The following is a 23,160-nucleotide window of genomic DNA, read 5'->3' on the forward strand; positions in this document are numbered from 1 at the left end:
TCTTAGTAAAGACAGGAGTCATGCCCCCTTGCCCAATGGCCATGCCCAGGGGACTTATGTCCCCTGGGCATGGTCATTGGGCATTGAGGCATGTAGGGGGGCACAAATCAGGCCCCCCTATGCCAAAAAAAAAAATTATACTTACGTTAACTTACCTGAATGTCCCTGGGATGGGTCCCTCCATCCTTGGGTGTTTCACGGGCATCTCACTGTTTCATGTAGCTCAACAGATCTACCTTCACAGGATCTGACAATGTGGTGTCACAGGATGGCAACAGCCCCAGCACTGGTTATTCTGTGGAGTTCAGATGATTCAGCTCTGCTAATTTAGGTCAGCATACTGTTTTCTCCTGGGAGGTCTTTCACATTTGTATTATACCTATTCAGGGCTGAGTGCAGGCGATTTGAACCCAGAGAGTTTATTAGCCTCATGCATCTTGACGTAAGGAAAAGGTGACTTTCTAAAAGTCACTGTTCCCTAATATTTAGTAGAAATGCAATTTAACAATTTAATTGGAGTTTCGAGGACTATTAAATATAGTTGTGTACATCGTTTTCTATCTGGTCCCTTTCATGAGCTACAGTATTAGTATTTTAATATGTTCACATATTTTCTTCATAGGACAGCTAGGCCTTCTATAGTGAAAATAGCTTTTGTGGCTTTAACTATGTAATGCCATGGTTACATTAATTTTATGCATGTCCCACTTTTAAATACTTTGCACCCTACCTTGTGGGCTGCAAGGCCTCCATGTTTTTACTTGGCAAAAAGGGTTACTTTAACAGGAAGCACTGCAGGTTGTACACTGCAGCAGTCAAGCTACAGTGGTAGCCCTGAAGCATGCTTTGTCAGACTAATGGATGACCCAATTAGTGCTGCACTCTACAGGTGACAGTTAACTTTTTATGCCATGGGTGAATTTTAGCACTATATACTATGGCTTTAAAGGAAAGTTAAACACAGCAATCAGGGATTAAACAATTCCTCCATATTTTAGGAGTCAGAGGAGATACATTGGGCACTGAACAGCAATGCAATAGTGTGCAGAGTCTGCAATCCAGTAATAAAAGAGTGTCCTGCAAAAGGCAAAACATCTCCAGTGACCAATGACAAAAGGCGGATTTCCTACTGTGTCATATGACAAAGGTCTCCCCTGCACAATGAGCATCTAATGCTAAACCCCTGATACCACATGGAATGTTATAGACTTTTAAAGATAGAACACACATTATCTTGTTGCAGGTGCACACTGATTATGAGAAGGGCTCCATTGACCTTGAAAAAACATACAAGAAATGTAAACAACCTGATGTTGCACTCACATGAGAATAAGGATATATATGTCAGAAGTGTCAAGGCCTGCACAGCAATGATTATCGAGGGCATTCAAGATGGCTTCAGCTAACAAAGGAATGCTAATGAAAATGCATTCAGTTTCAAACAATATTTAGTGAGTATGGAGACTGGAGTAAAATGTTTAGAACATAAAACAATATGAAAAACCAACTTTAACATAGAAATATTGTTTTCAGGTGATGAAGCAGTTCAGTGGGTTGCTGTACTATCATCAGTGGTAACGTGGGCGATGCTTTGCCCTCCCACATTGAATGAAAATTACTTGATAAATGATGATGCCTACTTCAAAACCATTGCACTGTGGTCCACCACTTCCATTCTCTTCCTGCCTGAGACCCCAGCCAGTGCCAGGTGCCCTGTGTCCCTGTAGTGCTACTTCACATATTTCTGAGGAGCTCTGAACTCCAAGAGACAGAGATGACACTCCTTTCATTTTGGAAGGTATCTGGGCCAGGCTTCTTTGAAAGGTATGTAATTTCACTACATTTGTCATGTAGAAGAAGTAGGCTTACTTCATCCCTACTGGATCTGTCACGGCACACACTTTATAGTTAAGATCTCCGGCAAAGATCCCCCTTGTGGGGCCCGTCAGACATTGCAGTGCCATCAGACGAGGTGCTAGCCCTATGATGAAGCATGACATCCAGTGGATGTGTGAGGGCTCTTGCTTCTAAATTTAAATATGTCTTGAGCACCTGTGCCCTGTTTTTTCCTCTCAGGAACAGTGTACCTATTTGATTGTTGACATAGTTAGTGAGGCCGTACACTGGACCTTATTAATCTCCCTGTCCCCCCCTTGGTTTGAATGTAAGAGGAAGGCTTCTGAGTAGGTCTCCTTGAGAGGTTGTGAGGCTGGAGGGAGCCATCCTATTTGTGTGTTCTGGTTCTATCTGTCCCCTTGTTTGTAAGAAGCCAGTCAGGTTAGTCAGAAGCCAATTGCTCAGACTCCTGCCATGCACCTCCAATCCCAAGAATCTCATCAGTGGAGTGCCTCAAGGGTAATCGCTGAGCCTTACCCTCTTCAAAGCCTGCATGGCACCACTCACACACGTCATAGGATCCCACTGAATCAACACAGCCTTCTACACAGACAACACTTTGCTCTTCCTCTTACTCACAGACAACTACCACACCATCAGGACCAACTTCACAACTTGCAAGTCAAGCATGGCAAACCGAGTGAAACAGAACTGCCTAAAACTCATGACTTGCTAGATGGAAGTTCTGATTTTCCGGAACAAGAGCTCTATGTGGGACTCCATTCATCACCACTGACCACACTAGAAACCTCAGACTCATCTTAGACAACAAACTCACGATGACCAAAGCAGTGCACACCATAACTTCTTCCTGCCTCCTCATCCTATGTATACTCCTTATTATATATAAATAGCTCCTCACAAACACCAGATGCATGGTCTATCACAAGCCGTAATCACCAGTAGACTGGACTATTGCAAAGCAATCTTCCCCAGTATCTCAAACCAAATCATATAAAGAATCCAGACTATCCAGAATGCTGCCGCCAGACTCATCCATGACGTCCCAACACGACGCTCACCACGTCTCAGCTGAGAGAGCTATGCTTGCTCCCCATCCAGAAGTGCTGCCTCCAGACTCATCCATGACGTCCCAACATGACACGCACCACGTCTCAGCTGGGAGAGCTATGCTTGCTCCCCATCCAGAAGTGCTGCCTCCAGACTTATCCATGACGTCCCAACACGACGCACACCACGTCTCAGCTCAGAGAGCTATGCCTGCTCCCCATCCAGAAGTGCTGCCAATCCAAACTGCTCATCCACGCCTATGAATCTCTCCAGAAAGCCATACCTGTCAACCTCAACCACTGCCTTAACTTCTACTATCCAACTAAACAACTGTGCTCAGTCACACTCTGCCTGGCGTAGATACCATGCAGCTGCAGAAGAAAAACAGGAGGACACTCTTTTTTCCTACATCATCTCCATAACCTGGACCTGGCTCTTCAGCTAGGAGCACTGATTGGCCTTCATATCTTCTCTAGCAACTGGATACCCCCTCGGTTGGTAAGTGTGCTTTACAAATCCTTATAACATAACATTACATAACAGTCTATGAGATGTTGGTGACAGATTGAGGAGGCATGTGATCTCTGGATAGATCTGTCTTCAAAGATCACCAGCCCGCTGTCCAAGGGGATAAATGTTTTAACAGGCCTGGCATGGCAGAGGGTTGTCTTTATTGCATAATTCCCTGGCCTAGTTTAAAGAGGTGATTGATGTGTTTTGAAGTTTTAGATGCACCCAACACCAGATTAATGCTTGCTTATGTCACCACTCTGAATTTATGTGGGGGCTTTACTCTTTTAGACTAAAATTATGCACTTTGCGCACCCCTATGGTAATGGAGCCTACCTAGTGACCTCATTGCTTGCTGTTTACTGCCCGGTAATCACCTGGAACATGGTTTGCCCATTACCTTCATAACTGTGTAGAAACAGTAATTCATGCTAAAAATATGTGTGTTCTTGTGATGGAAAACAGGTGCATATGCTATGCATCAAAAGAAAGTACAAGTGAATCTTTTGATACTCACCAACAATGGTGATATGTGTCATTAAGTGAGGTTTACTAGCCACAAATATCCACTTTTATTACCGGTAATGTCTAAAGCACAAAGAGCACAATTTAGGAAATAGAAGAAATTATTTTAGTGACCTTATACTCATATCAGAATGCTAAATCTATGTTTAACACATATAATCAGGTGGAATTTAACCCAAAGTCCGATAGAAAGCATATTGGATTTAAAAAAGCCAGCCAAATGTGATTATATGATTTCATTAACTAAATAATTATTACAAATTCTAAAATAACATGATAACAGGTATAGGATGAATGATTACATTCATGCAATATTTCCAAGAAAATAATAAAAATTCAGAGCACAGAGTTGATAGTACATTTAAAATGTTTTATTCCAGTTGCCACAGCTGTAATTTTCTGTTGTCATAGTTCTCAGACTCCAGTGTTATGCAAATGTCTGCAACTTTTCAAAGAGCAGCAAAACTGTTTTGGAAGCCTTTAAAATATATTACTTTTGGAAATTTATCATCAATGCTATTGGAACTGACATCCTTGGTGGGACTTTTCCACAACTTTGTTTCTTCAAGGATCCTGTTCTGCTGACTTCATTTTTTCTGGCTCTAAGACTCTGGACATTTTACCACTGCTAACTGGGGTTAGCATACTTGTGCTCTCTTCTTTAAACATTGTAGCTTTTGCTGGCATCCAATTTAATTTACCTGTAGGGCCTTAGTAAAGTCATACCTCATGTACCCAGAGCATATAAATTAAATGTGACAAGTGTGGTTTCAGCACTTATTGTGCCACTCACTAAAGTAGTCCTTCAGACATGACTCAGTTGGACATGTACTTTTATGTTTTACATGACCTGGTAGGAAAAAAACTATTTTTTTCATTTAGTTAGCTTATTACATTTAATAAATGATAACTTTAAATTGGGAGCAGGTAGGAATATGAATCTGGTGTCTATTAAATTGTACTTTTAAGACCTCTTTAATGATAAAGTTAGATTTTAAGAGACAATTCTGAAAACACCAATTTTAGAAAGTTGGTATTTTCTTGTCCTAACCATTTGTTGCTGCAGCCTGTGTCCTGGGCACACAACTAGGTGCAATTGGCACCTTGTCTTTGTGTGTTGCTTCCAAACCGTTAGACAAAGACAAGATAAATGATGGCAGGATGTGTTGTGCTAAGTTGGTGAGGGAGATGAGCTATCGCCTACCACACTTGCACATCACAAAGTTATCACCTGGAAACACTGACAAAGGGTTTGACACATTATTCTATTGTGACCTTAGATAAGCTGGGGCCAGGGCAGGAAGACAAGAAATTCCAAGCACCTCGGGTGTTCGGCTGGAAACCTCTAGAACCTTGTCCTGCTTTAATGTGGGCACTATCTATAAACAATGGACCTCTGAATCCATCTCTTCAGTACAATTCTGGAACTGTGGAAGATTTGGAAGAAGGATGGCTTTGCTGCTGAAAGGACTGATACTTTGCTGAACTATTGTCCTGCTGGAGTCCTGCCCAATTGCCCTGCTGGACTTCTGCCCCATTGCCCTGGTGGCCTGCTCCCTAAGTGGGAATGACTGGACTTGTATCTTGAACCAGGGACCACCTGAGTGACTCCAAGGGCTAGTTAGTTGACCTCTTGATCAGAAGCCTCAGGAACAGAAAAGACCTTGCTCATCTAAAACCGCGCACTTGGACTCTGCCATCTGTGGGTCCTGCCTTGGTGTCAACGCAGTCCTGGACATTTGGAAGTGACCCTGAGGTGCTCTGCCAGCTCATCTGTGGCCCCAACAGGACTGATGCAGCGTGATGCATTGACTCACTTCACATCAGAACCTCCATGTGGAGCATCCTTGACACCAAACCCCTCATCACAGCCGACTTTTACCTAGAAAGCACCATTGCATGATGCATCATTGGCACAGGCCCATCACAAGCCCCTCATTGACCATTCTCAAATACGATGTAGGATTTTGCATTGCAGCCTTGCAGTTCCAGAACGACCGCAGAATGACGCTTCTGCCCATCAGAATGGCCCATCACCTTAGCTGTTAGACACATCCTTGACACCGGACCTCACAATGTTCCACAGCCAACATTTATGGTACTCTTGTTCAGCGGGCTTACCTGGGTCCTTGTATCCTTCCTGTGCTCCATCATGGTCGGCCTGAACTTTGTTCCAGTCCAGCCCGACCAGATAACCACAGTTTGTGCTTTGAGCTTTTAGGCACTAATTTGACTTAAATATTTATAACTTCATATAATTTTACTCTATTTTTAAAAATTTTGAAAATTTGTTCCTGTTGTTTTTTCAATTTATTACTGTTTAAAGTGTTGCATTAATACTTTCTACAATGCCTCTAAGTTAAGCCCGGCTGCTCTGTGCCATGCTACCAGTGGGTTGAACACAGGTTAGTTTGGGGTTTGCTTGTGACTTCACCTTGACAAGAATTGTGGTTGTTGCTTGAGTAGTCTTTCACACCCTTCAACCAATAACACAATTCATTAAACAAACATTGAATCAAATGAAGACTCTGCGATGCAAATTTTCAATATCACTGCTCAGGTGTAACAATTCATAAAGTCATGAAGTATATCACTCCTGAACCTGGTTTTGCAATTACTTAGAAATCGAATTCCAACTTTCTTTCCATTTGCCCCGAGATAGATTTATATTTGTTTAGAATGTAAAGACAAACAATTACAACATTTCAAGTCATCGGGGTATATTTACAAGAAAGTGGCACATCAGCTATGAAGCGCCTTCTTTGTTTCGTATCCCGAATCAGCACCTAATGACACCATGGTCATTAGCACAATAACGTCATAATTTTTTACGCTATTGCAGCACTTTGCTACAGTGCACCAAAGTGCAGGGAGACACATTTCTGGCCTCCCAGCGCCGGAACCCCCCCCTTGAATACATTATGCCTTTGTAATTATGGTGCAGAAAACAATTGAAGAAAATGACACTAATGTGGTGCAAGGAGATGCGAAGGGCATAATGTTTATAAGATTGTTGTGAATCTTTTCTTCACCAGCCAATATATCTACGCACTCTTTTAAGACTACATTTTCAAAACATTTGTTAAAATCAACTTTGATTTGTAGACAGCATGAACAATTCATTGAAAATTCACTACTGCATCAATACAAGAAATCAACTTAAAATTTTTCATTTCTGTCATTGTATCAATACTGATTTGCAAATCAGGAAGTAAAGTAAAATGACTGACCCTCACTTGGTACGCTTTCTGGGATTTGGTTAAGATGTAGATGAAGTTGCTAAGGAAGGGCCCTGAGAAGTTCCCAAAGTCCTCTTTCTCAGATCTGTGTTGTAAATTGGCAGACAAAGGGTCTGTGCAGCAGGGAATTGGGCCTGCTTGTTTTTTGGACAAGTTAAATATGAGAAAGTATTGCACTTGATCTCAAACAACATGTTGTGGGTGTCAGGGTATAGGAATTCTACATTCCTGACTAATATTTTTCTGTGTCAGTACAGAATACAAATCTTACCCAGGCAGAAGATAATGGCTTGTATCCTGCACCTCTTTTTATCTGTCATTAATGAGGTGATTACAGACTGTACAGCATGTTTAAGACACATCTGAACTATTTCTACATATGTTGAGAGGTAACTGAGGACCAGAGTGAACTGAGATCCGATTAGAGTGAGGGAGTGCTCAGTCTAACAAGCATCTGAGGTGTGTCTAGGTTTGCTGAGAGGTGTGTGTGATCCTTAGCAGTGTGACCTCTTACATTGGCTGGGGCAGCGCACAACCTAATACACATATGAGCTCTGTCTATGTTGACTGATGGGTGAGGACCACAGTGGTGTTTATTCACACACTTAAGAGTGCTCAGTCTAAGAAGCATTTGAGCTGTGTCAAGTTTATTGAGAGGCATCTGAGAGCCAAAGCAATGTTACTTTTTACATTGGGTGGAAAAGCTCTCTGTTTTAGAAGGGTCTGGGCTGAATATTGCTGAGCAGTGGGTGAGGACCACAGTGGTGTGTTCCCAGATCTTGAGTGGGGAAGTACTCAGTCTAGGAAGGGCCTGAGCTGTGTGTATGTGTGTGAAGAGGTTGGTGAGGATTGTGAGGATTACAGTGGTGTGTCCTGAGACAAGTGCTCTTTTCAACTGCATGGCATAGTGCAGACTTCTGGGAGTTCAGCCATGCTACTTAGCTTTTTAGATGTGGTCCTTACAAAAACATGCTCTTTTGCCTCACTATAGGTAAAACTGAAATCAAGCAGGAACAGGCCCTGGCACAGTCACTCTTTCCTCAGGGTTCTAGATTATTGCGTACAGCTCTAGAATATGGCATCTCAGATATTGTGCTTGTGGTAAATTTTCTAAAATATTGTGCCCTGTTCCTGATGTCCCATCAGGGTAGTGTGCCCAGTACTACTTGTTGTATTCTGGATGTTTCATCTACAAAAAGATAAAGGCAACTTCAGGGTAATGCAGAGACAATTTTCCAAACCTGTGGTTGGTTTGATTTACTTTCTGTATAGAAAAGGGTCAAATGCACAACTATGCACAAGCAGGGTAATGCCAACACTCTAAGGGTTAGAAGGCACAGTGACAGCCAGCTTGACTTTCAGGTGACAGAACACATCCTGGGTTAGAGGTCTCTCTATGAGCCAGTGTGGGAGTCAGATAATAGAAATATCACAGTGCCAGGATCACAGTATCACCGTGTGACTCAAGTGATTGAACACCCCTAGATTTACCGGACACAACAGAAGATGGCTGGGGGGGATCAGTGGTACAAGCCACACTTTTAGCTGTCTGAGGGGGTCAGGTAGTAGAATGCTCCCAGGTTAGATGACAGAGGTCACAGATAGAACACTCTCAAGGTCAGAGGCGAGAGCATCAGTTGGCAAATGGCCTGGGTCATAGCCCATTCTCCATCCTAGAGCATAGAGATCGCGGACTAAGGGGCTGATTTAAGTGACACATTAGCTCTATTTTTTTACACTAATGTGGTGTTAGATGGCCAAAAACGATGCACCATAATTACAAAGTAGCACAATGCATGATTTTCTTGCGCCATTCTTTCAGCACTTTTAATGCCTGTACTCGGCAGGAGTAATGCCAACATTCTGGCACTCCTCCTGCCAAACACATCAATAACGTGAGGCATTCTGAAGCTATTGCCCTCTACACTGCACCATGGTGTGCCACATTTTAAATACGGTGCACACATGGTGGCCGTGGGGAGGCGCTAAGGGGAGCAAGAAAAGTGGTGCTGCACTGGGGGGAGCGCCGCTTTTCTTAAATCAGCCCTTTAGTTGTGAAAGCCCAGGTGATAGACCGCACTCAGGATTAGAGGCTGCACAATCAGCTCATGGCTCATGGTTACAGCTACTGCATCAGCCAGCTAAGGACTGGACACAACTGTTTACTGTAGGAAGTACAGTGAATAATTGCAGCCACTCACAGAAAAAAGGGACAATAGTTTTAAAAACAGGGCTGGTTTGGAACATGGGAACAACCACCAAAGCAATGTAGAGACAGAGGTTTGCTGAAGACCAAGAAGAGCCGGTCTGATGGGTTAAGATGCGGCATTGAATGTCTCCTATGGGTAATCAGAGTCTGTCGACATCCTAAGTTTCCCCATAAATGAACTATGGTAGGGAGACCCATGTTGTCTTTGAGATCATTCTGAATAATCCTTGTACTTCTTCACAGGGGTTTCATTGATGACCAAGAGCTGTTCGCCAACCTGTGTGGCAGCCTCGACCACTGTTGGAGGTGCGACAGCTAAAACTACCTGCTGCAACACTGACCTGTGCAATGGAGCGAGCAATGCGAAGATCAGCTACACCCTTCTCTCGCTGGCAGCGGGCATCAGCGCTCTCGTGGTCAGAGCTGTGCTTTGAGGTGAGGATCTTGAAACTGCTTACCTTTACAGCCTCACAGGGGCTCCAGGCGGTGCATCTAAACCAGGGGGTAGCTGAAAGTATGTAAATCCCTTCAGTAACAGGTGGTTGTACCTTTTTGTGAATATCTAAGGAGTGTAAGTTGCTTCTTCTCCCAGGTGCCTTCGTCATTAATGGGTCATGGGGTAGATGTCTAATTATTTCACACAGTGCAGCACAGCACCAAAAGCCACCTTGCTGCACTGTGTGAAAAGGTAGGAATGATCTGAGCCATAGAAACAAGACAATGCTCAGTGTTAGCAATCATTTATCAATTCAATTTAGCAGAGTCAATAATCTTTGGCTGGGCACAGGTCAACCTTACAGCTAACCAAATCAGGGAAATACATGTGTGGGGAGGAATACATCCAGACAAAATACAAAACATAAAAGGACAAAAATAATTTAGAAGAGAAGAATAACTTGGGATACGAACTAAAAAGAAAATAAGAATATAGCATCAGCATAATGGAGTCTCTAACCTAAAAGGGCATTTCAAGGGGCAATGACAATTGGCAGAGAGGAAAATACCTCTCTTAGGGTACAGCATTCTGGGAATCTTTAGCAGCAAAGCATCAGGTCAGCAAGGCATTTGCAAGCATCAGGAGAGCTCTTCTCTCTGACCAAGACAGTACTTGGGCAACCTCATCTTTCTCTGACCAAAGTTCCAAAGTTCATTGGTATTTCAAACCTCATAAAGCGCTCCAACTGGTCAATTGCCATCAGTTCAGGTCATGCTTAAGGGGCCTCATCCAATCAAAATTAATCAACAGACATCAGTTTGCAGCAGTTTGACAATTTCCCAGGTTTGTCATGGGCTCATCTGATTTCCATGTGAATCCAAACCGGTTGAAAGAAAGGTATACGATTTGAGTCCATGTTCCTGCAATATATCTTTCTCCAAGACCAAATAAATTCATATTTCCATGGTTAAACAATAGACTTTTTAAAAGTGGGATTTTACTTCTCATAGGAACGGAATCTGAAAGAAGAGTTCAAGTTATGAAAAAGAGAATTCAACACTTTAACATGACTGCAAAATGCAATCTCTGCAGGCCCCATTTAAGTTAAACTATTAAAAAAGCAATTCAGTTAATTAATGCATTTAATAAAACACACATAATATAAGAACTTGAAATTCAACATTAATAATATCTCATCAGTTTAAGTAAAACATTTTATTTAAATGGAAAAGCTTTGTTATTGCATTGTATTAGGCATAACAGAGAAGTGGATGTTTTCATTTCTGCACCTATCTTCAAACTCATAAATCAGTCATCAATCATTGGAAATTCACTATATGTTGGTGTGCACACTTAGCCTGGAGTCTAAATTACTTTGTAACATAACTTCTAATTTTCTAGCATGTGATTTAATTAAAAAAATTCACCAATGTCGAAATGCAAACTGCACATTTAAAAATGTGTGTCAGTGCAGTTTTTTAGGTTAGTTTTTAACTTTTTCTCATTTATAATCTTAAACTTTTCCTGTTATGATGACCTGTGTGACACTAGGGACATTACTAACATTTATGCTCTTTCAGTACCATTAGCAATGTTTATTCACAACACTATGAATCTACAAAACTGCAGTAGCGTGAACTGTTGTTATTATTACTCTGTGGAAATTGACATTTATTAAAAATGCGCACTGAATTCCATATTAACTATTCAAAATATAACAATAATTTATTACTCTGTTTTTCCCCTAGGTGGAATGCAGCAGGTAAAATGGGAGTAGGCAACCTATGTCACATGCTGACTGCCTCGCACACTTGACTCAATATGAAAACAGAATTCATCTCACCTTTTGCTTGAGCAATAACTTAATAATAAATAATAATAAATAATAAATGTAATTGATGAATAAATATAAATCCTCCTTACAGTGCGTGGAGTTTATTTGACTTAAAGGTCATTGGAACAGCACAATGAGATCCAGTCCTGCTCTTTTTGTTAAAGTGCTGGCTTTATGACTGCAGTTTTGGTATCAGCAAATGTTCTCTGTGTGATCTTGGACAAAGTACTATTCAAGCACAAGTGCTTGTATGACCACTGAAAAGGTAGTCATTTTATAAGCCCTAGAAGGTTGAAAGGCTGAGTCAGTCCTGCTGGGACCAAGGTTGTGATTTATAGATCTCCCCATTTGCAATTAATCACTGGAGAACAACATCCCTCTCTGAAAGCCAGAGATACTTTATTCTATAGTCTATGGGCAAACACTGAGAAGGACTCATTCCAAATGTTCTCCTTGTGGTAATTCTGCATTGCTGGATTAATGCTTAGCCCTTGGTGATTTGCCAGTGGCTAATAGTTGAGGTACTGGTAGCCCAGTCATCAGGCTTCACTGGAGTGGTTCCTTCAAGAGTTTGCAGCAGACATCGAGGAGGATGCAGCAGACCTTGAAGAGGATTCAGCGGACCATTGATGATTCAGCGAACATTAAAGAGGAGGCATCAGTTCTTGAACAGGGTGTTATCTTATGTCAAGTCATAGCTTGTCATTTCATGTTGTGATGTGTGTGTTTGTATAGCACCTGATTCACCCTCAGGGTATTTTGCAGCTTGATCAGCAACTGTGTAGGTCAAGCCAGGCTTGGTGAAGAGCCCGGCCTTCAGTTATTTTGGGGGGGGGAGGTTCAAGATGTAAGGAGGCAGCTCTAATGTGCAGGGGAAGGTTGTTCCAGGTTTTAGAAGCAATGTTGAAGGCTCAACTACTGGATCTAGTTCTGCATATATTGAGGTGCATGGTAAGCTTATGGAGGTTTATGCAGTTATTGAGGTACATGGGGTCAATTTTGTGCAAAGGGGGCATAAGGAGTTTGAATAGTGCTCTTCTGTGAACTGGGAGCCAATAGAGTTCTTTGAGGTGCAGTTGATTTGAGTTTATGGTGGGAGGTCAAAGGTGAGACTGGCTGCTGAGTTTTGTATGGTCTGGTCAGGGTTGGTTCTGGCATAGACTGTTTTGCCGAAGTTGTACTTGCTAGAGATGCAGGCTTGAGTGACTGTTTTGCCATTTGTGGGGAGAGCTTTGAAGATCTTCTTGAGAATCTTGAGTGAGTGGAAGAAAGCGATGGAGACAGCGTACCCTTGGCTAATCATGGTGAGTTTGCTTGTTGATTAACATACCAAGGTTTTTTTGTGTATTACAAGGAGAGTTGTACATCTGATTTCTGCAGCCCACCAAGTAGCGTCCCAGTATGAGGTGTTTTTGACAAAGATTACTATTTCCTTCTTGCCTGTATTGAGCTTTCATCCATCTGTTGACTTCATTCATGGAAGCAGAGAGATTGGCTTGGTGTTTGGACCCTTGTTAGAGAGAGCGAGTATGACCTGGGTGCTATCAGCATAGGATTTCAGGGGCACGATTGATGTTGGTGAGTGCGGTCAAGTTGGATTTGAACAGTGTGGGACTAAACGAGGATCCTTGTGGAACTACGCAGTCAGAGGTGAAGGGGCCCGGCTGCCCACCTGGTTGTGACTTGTCAGGAAGGAAAAAAATCAGCAAAGTGCAGGTCCCTTGATGATGGCTTTGTGCAGATATTTAATAATTATGGGGTAGGAGATGGTATGGAAGGCTGCGGAAAGTTCCAGAAGGATGAGCACCACAATGTAATCTCTGCCCATATCATCTAGACTTCATCCATGGAGATGCCCACTATTCCAAAATCATCAGAGCGAGTTTCTGCACAAAGAAAAAGAGAATCAACATGAATGCCATTCACTGCTATGCACCTACAAATGATAGCGAAGAAGAGGAAAAAGAAAAGTTTTACTACAGGCTCTACGCATTTCCCTGAGCAGTGGAAAGGATGGGGGCCAGTTTTGTAGTGAAGGGAACCATTTTTTTACTGAGCACGTTTTAGCAGGGGTGCGGCAATATCAGCCCCCAGTAAAAAAAGCAGCAGTGCTTCACTCTTGCACAAACATCCCCCCCGGTGGCTGGTCTGACAAAATTGCTAGGGCTGCTATGAGTTCCCAGGCTGACACTGAGCAATAATACAGGATTCCACAGCTTCCCAATCAATTCAGATTCCAACGAAGTGAGAGGGGTGTCCTATGTTATTTGTCTCCTGAAGATTCTGGTGTTTAAGAGCAGGACCCTGGAATCTATTAGATTATATAAAAGAATCTTCATCCACCAGTACCACCAGTGGCATGCTTCATCATCAGATCCTCACCCACTGCACCCAGTGTGAGTGGGTGGGCTCAAGCCAATTTGTAAGCAGAGCTCTTAATGTAGAGGGATCTCTGGTTAAATTGCCTGCAGGTTTTTCCGAATATAGTTGGGCAGATATTGTCTGTGTGCTCTGTAGTACCAGCCTGGGTATTAGGAGCAGAATTAAATGCTGCACCAGGTGGTGAGTAGGACAACAACACAGTGCCTTAAATATGAAAAAAGAGTGTATGAGTATATAATATTTTTAAAAATAAAAACAATAAAAAACTATAAAAAAATATAAATGATAAAAAATAACAATAAAAGTGTGAAGGTCAGGGTTGACTACAATTATAAGTAATTATGAAACACATTGTAAAATATAGTGCTTGGATTTAACAAACCAAGTGATAGAAATCCCCTATAGTGTGTTAGTGACATTGTAAGCATAAAGACATACTGTGTGTGTAGTTAGGCTGAGTTGTAAGACCTGCGCTGTGTGTTTCCCTGCTGCACTTGCAATGGTCTTGCCCAAGCTGAAGCAACCAATCTACTTGAAAGAGTGGCTCGAAGAGAGAAATATAATCAAAACATCTAGGTATTCATAGGGTATCTGTTGAAGAGAGTGCTTGAGGGATATGTTTATGGAGACGGGATCAAGGTGGTCCTCCAGAAAGGGCTTGTGCCAGCTAAATCCTACAGACCTTCTCCTGCATCCACCTCCTCTCTTCTTGCCACATTCTTAAATATAATGGTCAATGCCTTCTTTCTCAATATATTGACTGAGTCTTTCACCTTGAGCCGCAAACCTGACATCTGAGTTCCACTGAAAGTGACTGAACACAGACTGTATAGTTGTTTGTAGTATTTTACCACAAATGTCATTACAAGGGCGATCTCTTCTTCAGTGACATTTCTCTTCCTCTACTGAGGTGGGGTCTACATCTTTCAGGAAGAAGGAAACACTTCTGAGTTGATCATTTGCCTTGGCACGGATTAATTGTTCCATTCATCACTTGTTATATTTCTCGTTCTGGGCATTCCTGTCAGCGCTGGGAGTTGAGAGGGCATCATGTAAGAGAAGGAGTTCAAATAAAGCACCTACAGGTGTCTGTGGGGATTTACTGCTAATATGTGGGAGACTTCATTAAAGCCATTTCTGGTGCACTCACACGTTGCATCACAGGCTAACATGCCCTCTGACTACAAGTTCTTGTATAAATAGGCAGCTAAGTATGTTTCAAATTCCTCTTGCTGCTGGCACATGATGCAGGATAGGTGCATTTGCATTCCAATGATCCTCTTTGGGGAGCATCCTTTTGTCTTGCCTCTTCTCTGATCACAAATACAAACATACACACAACAACACGCAATGTACAGAAACATTTGTGAGGCAGAATCCTTTTCCTTATTGTTTGATGAAGAATGTCCCTTGTATGTTGTACAGTCATGTTCCCCTTCACTAAGAGACGGACTGCATGTGTGTGGTATCTTGTCTGGCTCAGACCTCGCCCTAGTCTAGTTCCTGAAGGTCTCCTGTGACATGTAGGGGTGCCCTTAGCATGTCTTCATTTTACAGACAGTGGACTACTGCCCCCATGGTAGCAGCGCAAATATTTTGTAAATCCATAGTTATGACCAGATGTGCTTATCTGTGTCACCAGAATGGAAGTCTACTGGCCCACTTACACACATTTCTGCTTCTATGCTCAAACCTTGATCTTAATGCTAATATCCCAAGTGTATGGGTTGGATGTTTGTGTAAGTGATGTATGCATTAAATGCATTATGTGTATGACTTGGCCAAAGTTATGTACTCCTGTGTGTTCCATTTTGGATGGCCATGGACTTACAGTAGAGAGCAGTTATTACTAACACTCCTTGTTATAAATTGGGTCTGTAGTTGGCAGAGGTATGCACCCTGTTCAAGTAGGGACCACAATCTTAATCACGGTAAGTCAGATACACAACCTAAATTTGCCTGTTCTAACCCTCTTATAGCTTGGCAGAGAGCAGTCAGACTTCACTTAAGAGGCAATGTGCAAAGTATTTATGCAACACACACACACATAGAAACACAATGAAAACACCACAAAAAGGATACACATGTGTTTAAGATGAAACCAAAATGACAAAAATCATATGTGTAAGTTGCAAGTTCTGTGGTTTTAAATCAAGAGCAATGTTATAATTGGCTTTGTTCTCTTTAGAGCTGTTATGGTAATGTCCTCAGCAAGAACAACACAGGAGCTTTGTAAGTATCAGGAATCCAAATGTCTCCACGAGGTCTCGTAGTGACCTGAGTGCAGGTAATTAAAACCTCCAGCCTCCTGGATCTCAGGAGCTCAAAGTACCTTGGTCAATAAGTAAGGCTGCTGTTTGGCAATTCGAGCAGCGGCACTGGGGGGCACATGGCAGTCCAGCATGGCATGCAGCTGCTGGACTCATGAGTGTCAGAGTCCCATGGCAGCAGCATGCAGAGGAAATCGTTGATGTCCCTTAGATTTCCCACAGGATAGGAAGCAAGCCAACAAGTCCTTGGAGATACTCTTGGTCAGTTTATCTGGGTAGGGATCAGCAGGGCAGCTCAGCAATGCAGATAAGCAGTTTCCCTCTGGTAGTTCAACACAAAGGAGTCAGTATGGGCAGAGTGGTAATCCTTACAGCACAGTAGCCTTTATTCCAGTAGAGTTATTTCCAAGTCCAGTAGTGATCTGATTTCTTGGGGTCAGAGACCCAGCACTTATACCCATGTGACGTTGATGTGGGGGATGACTTCAAAGGATCTCTCTGAAGTGCACAGGTCCCCTTTTCATCCCAGCCCTGGTTCCAGACTGTCAGCTGATGTGTAATCAGTGCCTGGAATGGGCTCAGACATTACAATTTGAAACGGAACTGTGAGCCCTTCCCATTCTCCCTGCCCAGGAAGACCCTTCAGTTTGCAGATGGTTTAAGATGCAGTTGAGTTTCCTGTGTTGTGGGTGTCTAGAGGGAATGCACAGAGGAAGCTGTAACCCATCCCAGAGCAGATGTGTATTGGAGACAGGCTGTCAGGCACACAGAGCAGTGAGAGTAGAGAAATGCCAACTTTTTAAAAGTGACACTTCAAATATAGTAATAATGCATTCAACTTCTCCAGAAATGATGATTTATCATTACCATTTCAATGATATATAATATGATGCAGCTACTCTTTTCTGATTAGGTATCACAGCTTAAAGACATAATAAGGACTTCACAAGAGTGGCCCATGAGAGAAGAAGGCCTCGCAATAGTGAAAAAAGACTCTGGGGTATTTACTACCAGGACATGTAGAACTTAAAAGTACATGTCTTGCCTCTTACTTACATAGCACCCTGCATTATGGGCTAGGTAGGGCCTACCTGGGAATGATTTCTATGTAATAAAATGGAGTTTAAGGTTTTGCAAGAGGATTTAAATGTCAAGTCAAAGTGGCAGTAAGACTGCACACACAGGCTCTGTGATGATAGTCCTAAGACATGTTTACAGGGCTACTTAAGTGGGTGGCACAAACAGTGCTACAGGTCCACTAGCAGCATCTAATCCTCAGGCCCCAGGTATATGGTATACCAATTTACAAAGGACTTACAAATAAATTAAATAGGCCAATTGTGTATACATCAGGTTTACCGTGTTTAGGGGAGAAGCACATAAACATTAGCATTGGTTAGCAGTGGTAAAGTTATCAGAGTCCTAAGGCCAAGAAAAAGATATATCTAATAACAAGAGGTGAAAGGCAAAAGGTTTGGGGTAAGACCACCCTATGGATGCCAGGTCTAACATTCCTGTAGATGGGAACAGGAGATCGAGACTCTGAAGTAGGGACGAGAAGGCATGGCAAGGATACTTTAGAAATTCAACTAGGAGCTCTGAATAGACTTCCTGTAGCAGAGTCATTTGGTAAATGGTGGGTAAGAAATTGGTGTTCAGAGTGTGAGTCCTGTAAGTTAGGCCACCCTTTTTCCCTTCCCTGATCACTTGTTAGTATGTGGCTGTTAATATCCAGGTGCAGAAAGTTAGCACCTCTGCATGCCTCTGTTGTACTCCAGGATGGAGATTACCATGTTGTGAGTAGAATCACCCTACACTAAGGATTTGTCTAGGGAACAGCAAGGATGGACAATTGAATCACCTCAACCTGGTTTTGATAGTACAGACAAAGAATGCACACCCTCTGTCTACTAAGACTATATAATGGCCAAAGAAGGGAGTGCTATGCAGAGAACGTAGAAGACTACTATGTCTGCCTAACAACCAGATTCCCAGAAGTGATGAACATCACCTTAAGTCATAACTTTTATGGAAGAACCTAATCCTCTGACTTAAAGTGCCTAGAAGATAATGTTCCTGTTCAGATTGAAGGAGCTTGTCAATCTTGGAGAAAGTGTGACTCACTAGGGAGCACCAGATCAAGCTTCACCCCAGTGGTTTATTGGTCCACCAGAAGAATGAAGACTGTGGAGGGTGATCTGCTTCCCCTGAAGAACATGCCCACAGTCTCGCCATGGTAGTGGTTGTGGAAATGTAACCAAAGATCTTGCTGTGGCATGTTATACAGCTGAGGATAGACCCAACTAGTTAACCTTCAGAGGATAAACCACTGTGGTAAACCTTCGGAGAATAGATTGCAACTAGTTAACCTTTGGAGGATAAACACCTGACAAACTTTGAAGAATAGACCAAAGCTGGTATCCCTTCAAAGAAGAGACCCAAACTGGTTAACCTTCTGTGGATAAACCCCAGCTGGCAAACCATTGAAGAATGGACCTCATTTGGTAAAGGCTTTAAAGAATATACCCAAACTTATTAACCTTCAGAGGATAAACCCCAGCTGGTAAACCGTAGGAAGGTAGAGTCCAGCTTGTAAACCTTAGGAGGATAGAGCCCAACAGGTAATCCCCCTTGTGATGCCTACAGTGACTCCTTTACCCCACCCTACCCTTTCCTCTCCTCTCCTCCCTCCCTTTTGTATAGTGCTCTGTTGCTTACTATGTAAGGTTTGCACATTCACACATACACAGACTTACATACTTACAGTGCTTAATGTGGGGCAAAATAAGTGTAGGTCCCAAAAGGTTTATTTTTTAGAAGCCTGGCGCAGCTCTACCGCATGTTGGGGTTACTGACTCCAGAAGTTCTCAGGATCTCAGTGCAGCATTCAACACTGACTCCCATCCTCTTCTCATTCAAAGATTGAGAGAACCCGGCATTACGGGTACTGCCCTCAATTGGTTCACAGCTTTTTTAGAGAAGAGAGGTTTTCAAGTCGGTGTTGAGCCCTTCCTTTCAGGCACTTACTCCATCAATTGTGGTGTTCCATAGGGCTCCTCCCTAAGCCCTCTGCTTCTGAATTCAAATGTTCTCCCCCTGGCAAAGATACTGCAGGACCATGGCCTCGCTCTAGTCTCATATGAGGATGGTGCACAGCTGATCTTAGCCCTTACTGCCTAATCACAGCAGTCTTCCTGTCAATTAAATGCATGAAGGAGGTTACGGATTGGATGTCAGACAACAGCCTCGATCTCAAGAGTAGGTAAATGGAGATGTCAAGAGCGACCAGTACCTTGAGAGGCAGTAAAACGATTGGCTTCTGGCTGGACAACAAATTGACCAATGGAAACGGAATCTAAGAAACTGCGGCAAATTGCTTCAGACTACTAAGAACATTAAGACAGGTCATTCAGTGGCTACCTCCGCCATCAATGAGAGTGATTATACAGGGACTTATCACCTCTGGTGTTGATTATGGTTACTCCCTTTTTTGGGAAGCCGTAATTACGTTCAAAGACGTTTACAGGTTGTCCAGAAGGCAGCGACACATTCCCTTCATGGCCCATCGAGCACTGCATGGAAAAGGTCCACCTCTTATTCTGCAACCCTCAAGCCTACATCCCCCACTAGATCATTGCCATCTAGGAATGCACATTTGTTGATGGTGCCCAAGGTCAGAAAAGCAAGATATGGAGGCTGTTCCTATGCAGACTTGAAAGCCAAGCTGTGGAATGATCTCCTGTCCAATTGCAGATGGGATCATTCTGAAATCAAATTGAGGAGACTTTTGAAGGCACATTTATTCTAGTTGTCATGTCACTTCTATTTTGGTCAAGACCAGCAGGTGCGACCGTCTCAGCGATGGGAGGCACTACAAAAAAACTCAAAGATAATAGAATGGAATGGAATAGTATAGAACAGAATGGAATTGAATATGTTGTCTAGTCCTGAATCCCCATCATGCCTCTTTCTTTCACCACCAAACACGTCCAGGCTCTTTATGTCACAGATCCCTTGCCATTCCTGTTCTCTCTCTTCACCCATCTTTCTGCTTGCTCTCTTTTCTACCTTTCACGTTCTTCCTCTGGATCAAAGTCTGATGACAGCTAGGGCCGTACCTGCAAGCACCACCACAAATTAAACTATTTAAGTAATAATAATACATCCATCCAGACAGAAAATAGAAGCTACAAGTGAAGCTCTGAGCACAAACCTGAAGACATGGCCCTGTGCAGAGATGCTAGGTAACAGTGGTGTAACAAAGGTCCCAGCAGCCCCTGCAGTGCTCGGGGGGCCCTTAGCACAGTAACCTGGCATGAGAGCTCCTGAGTGAGCTCGGAGGGGGCCCATCCATGTAGAATGCAGGGGCCCCCCTCACATTCCGTCACGCCAGTGCTGGGTGAGGTGGCACGGGCAGTGAGACACCACTGGTGTGCTGACACTTAAGTGATAGTCACATTGGCTTTGTACTTCATGTGCGGCCCAGAAGGCTGCGGGATCATCACATACTACACCCAGAGTTAAAATATAAAATACAGCAATAATCAGGGGTCAATAGACTATTCTGGGCCCCAGTGCACTGCACCTGCTGCAGCTTTGTTTTCTAATTTCCTGAAGTGTTTGAGTCCACATGCAGCTGGCCACTTCGCAGGAATGTGTGAGGGAATGGCTGCTTCAACACATGTAAATCACATGGGTGTAGAGTCCTCCCCACTCCAGGAAAAGGCACACAGTGATGCCACACACACAGAGCTCTTTAACACTTGCTCTTTGCGCATTGCATCATAACTTCTATAACCACGTCTTGACGCCTCCCCTCCGATTATGTAATTACTGGCTAGAGTCCACCCAGGACCTCAAGGGCCCTAGCGCACATGATATCAAAGACACTACATCTCCCCTTTTGTTAGTTAAAAAGTGCACTCAGTCCCTCGTCAGCAGCAGTGCTTGTACTGACGTCGTTTTGTGTCGCATTGTTGACTGTAGTGACTGGCATGGCACAGGGAGACAGGCCGTGGAACTTTCCTAGTGCATTATGTTAATCAATGCACCACTGTCCATATTGAAGGTAATGGGGCAACCTTTCACCTTTAATGTGGTTTTAGGGCAATGTCCAAATGAATTTCATTGCTTCGTTTGGTGAGTCTCTTTTGAATTTTGATCTTCTTTGAAAGTAGCTAAGCCACTCATCAGGTAAATGAATGCGCCACCCATGGAGCTCCAGAACAGACTTCTTTATTGTTCCACATACTATATTACTCTTTGCGCATTGTGTCATAAATGTTATAATTACACCTTAACACGTCCTATCCAATTACGTAATTCCTGTCTAGAGTCCACAGGGGAACGCGAGGTCCTTAGCGTGCATGATATCAAAGGCACTACTAGGGGAGCAGACTGACTGTTTCCAGAGCTGATTGACATGTCACGTGGCTCTACAGTTATGGTGCCCAGGTCATAGTAGCACTGGGACTCAGTCTGAGACAGCATCGCTGCACCAGCATGGACAGGATGCGCCCTTCGGCTTCACAGGCCCCGGTCCATGACATGTCTAGGACAGCTGCCTCACTGGCTGCAGCGTTTGCAAGAACAATGGTCACCTGCCAGAGCTGCTCTTTTCACCATTAGCATGTATTGTACTGTGGTAGTGATGCAGTTTGAAGCGGAAGCAGACAGCACTACACATCTTGCTTTTTTTGCTTAACTCACAGCGATTGTCCAGACTCACAGGATGTCGAGCTGAGGGCCGAAGTCGAAGGTGGTTGCCCAATACCCAAAGCTGGCACCTTGAGCCTCAAGGTAACTTCTCCTCTCTTGCAGTTTGGGTTTGCTTGTGCGTTTTCCATCCTTCTAGAGGCTCGTGTACAGGCTGCAGAACATTCTTCTACAGATTTGTGTACAGGCTACAGGACCTTCCTTTACAAGCTCAAGTATAGGCAATGTGACATCATACAGAGGTTCATGTACAGGCTGCAGGACATCCTTCTACAGGCTTCTGGACAGGCTGCATGATATCTCTCTACAGGCTCATAGATCAGCTGCAGGATATCCTTCCAAAGGTCTTTGCACAGGCTGCAGACCATCCATCTACAGGCACATGTACAGTCTGCAGGACATCTTTCTATATGCTTGTGGGCAGTCTACAAAACAGCCTTCTACAAGCTCATATGCAGGCAGCAGGGCATCCTTCTAAACTCTAGTGGATAGGCTGCAGGACATCCTTCTACCGATTTGTGTACAGGCTACAGGACCTTTCTTTACAAGCTCATGTATAGGCAATTGGACATCATACAGAGGTTCATGTACAGGCTGCAGGACATCTTTGTATATGCTTTTGGGCAGTATACAAAACAGCCTTCTACATGCTCATGTACAGTCTGCAGGACATCTTTCTACAAGCTGATATGCAGGCAGCAGGGCATCCTTCTAAACTCTAGTGGATAGGCTGCAAGACATCCTTCTACAGGTTCGTGAACAGGTTGCAGGACATCCTTTTACAGCCTCATGTACAGGCTGCAGAATCAAAGGTGCATCTTTAAGAACATATGGAGCTGTTCAACTTCCATTCAAACACCTGCCCCTGCAGTGAGGGCTTCACCTCAATGAAACCATTGCGCTAAATGACCCAGGGCTGCATAATGCAAGTAACTAGAGACCTTTTTGGGGCTGCCCAGGAGAGATCTTTGTATATTTATTTGGCCTCATGCAATACAAAAGCACAAATAAAACACATACATACAGCCATAGATGGACTTTGATTCACCTCTATTATACATTGGTTTGATCACCTGTCATTTACATTTTACTTTCCCTAGCACGGCATTTAGCAGTGGGGCAGCCCACTTCAG

The 23,160-nt window shown here is 43.2% G+C and overlaps 1 protein-coding gene across 1 annotated transcript in view; it reads left to right on the forward strand.

Moving 5' to 3' along the window:
• Positions 1–11,739, forward strand: part of LOC138275195 (lymphocyte antigen 6E-like) — a 31,100-nt gene extending 19,361 nt beyond the window's left edge. Inside the window, exons 3-4 of the mRNA XM_069219072.1 lie at positions 9,634–9,825; positions 11,575–11,739. Of these exons, the coding sequence (XP_069075173.1) occupies positions 9,634–9,824 (191 nt within the window). The 3' untranslated portion in view covers position 9,825; positions 11,575–11,739. The remainder of the gene's footprint in view (positions 1–9,633; positions 9,826–11,574) is intronic.
• Positions 11,740–23,160: the final 11,421 nt, after the last annotated feature.

This window comes from Pleurodeles waltl, chromosome 2_2 (genome assembly GCF_031143425.1).
Source record: "Pleurodeles waltl isolate 20211129_DDA chromosome 2_2, aPleWal1.hap1.20221129, whole genome shotgun sequence".
In the NCBI taxonomy this organism is placed as follows: Eukaryota; Metazoa; Chordata; class Amphibia; order Caudata; family Salamandridae; genus Pleurodeles; species Pleurodeles waltl.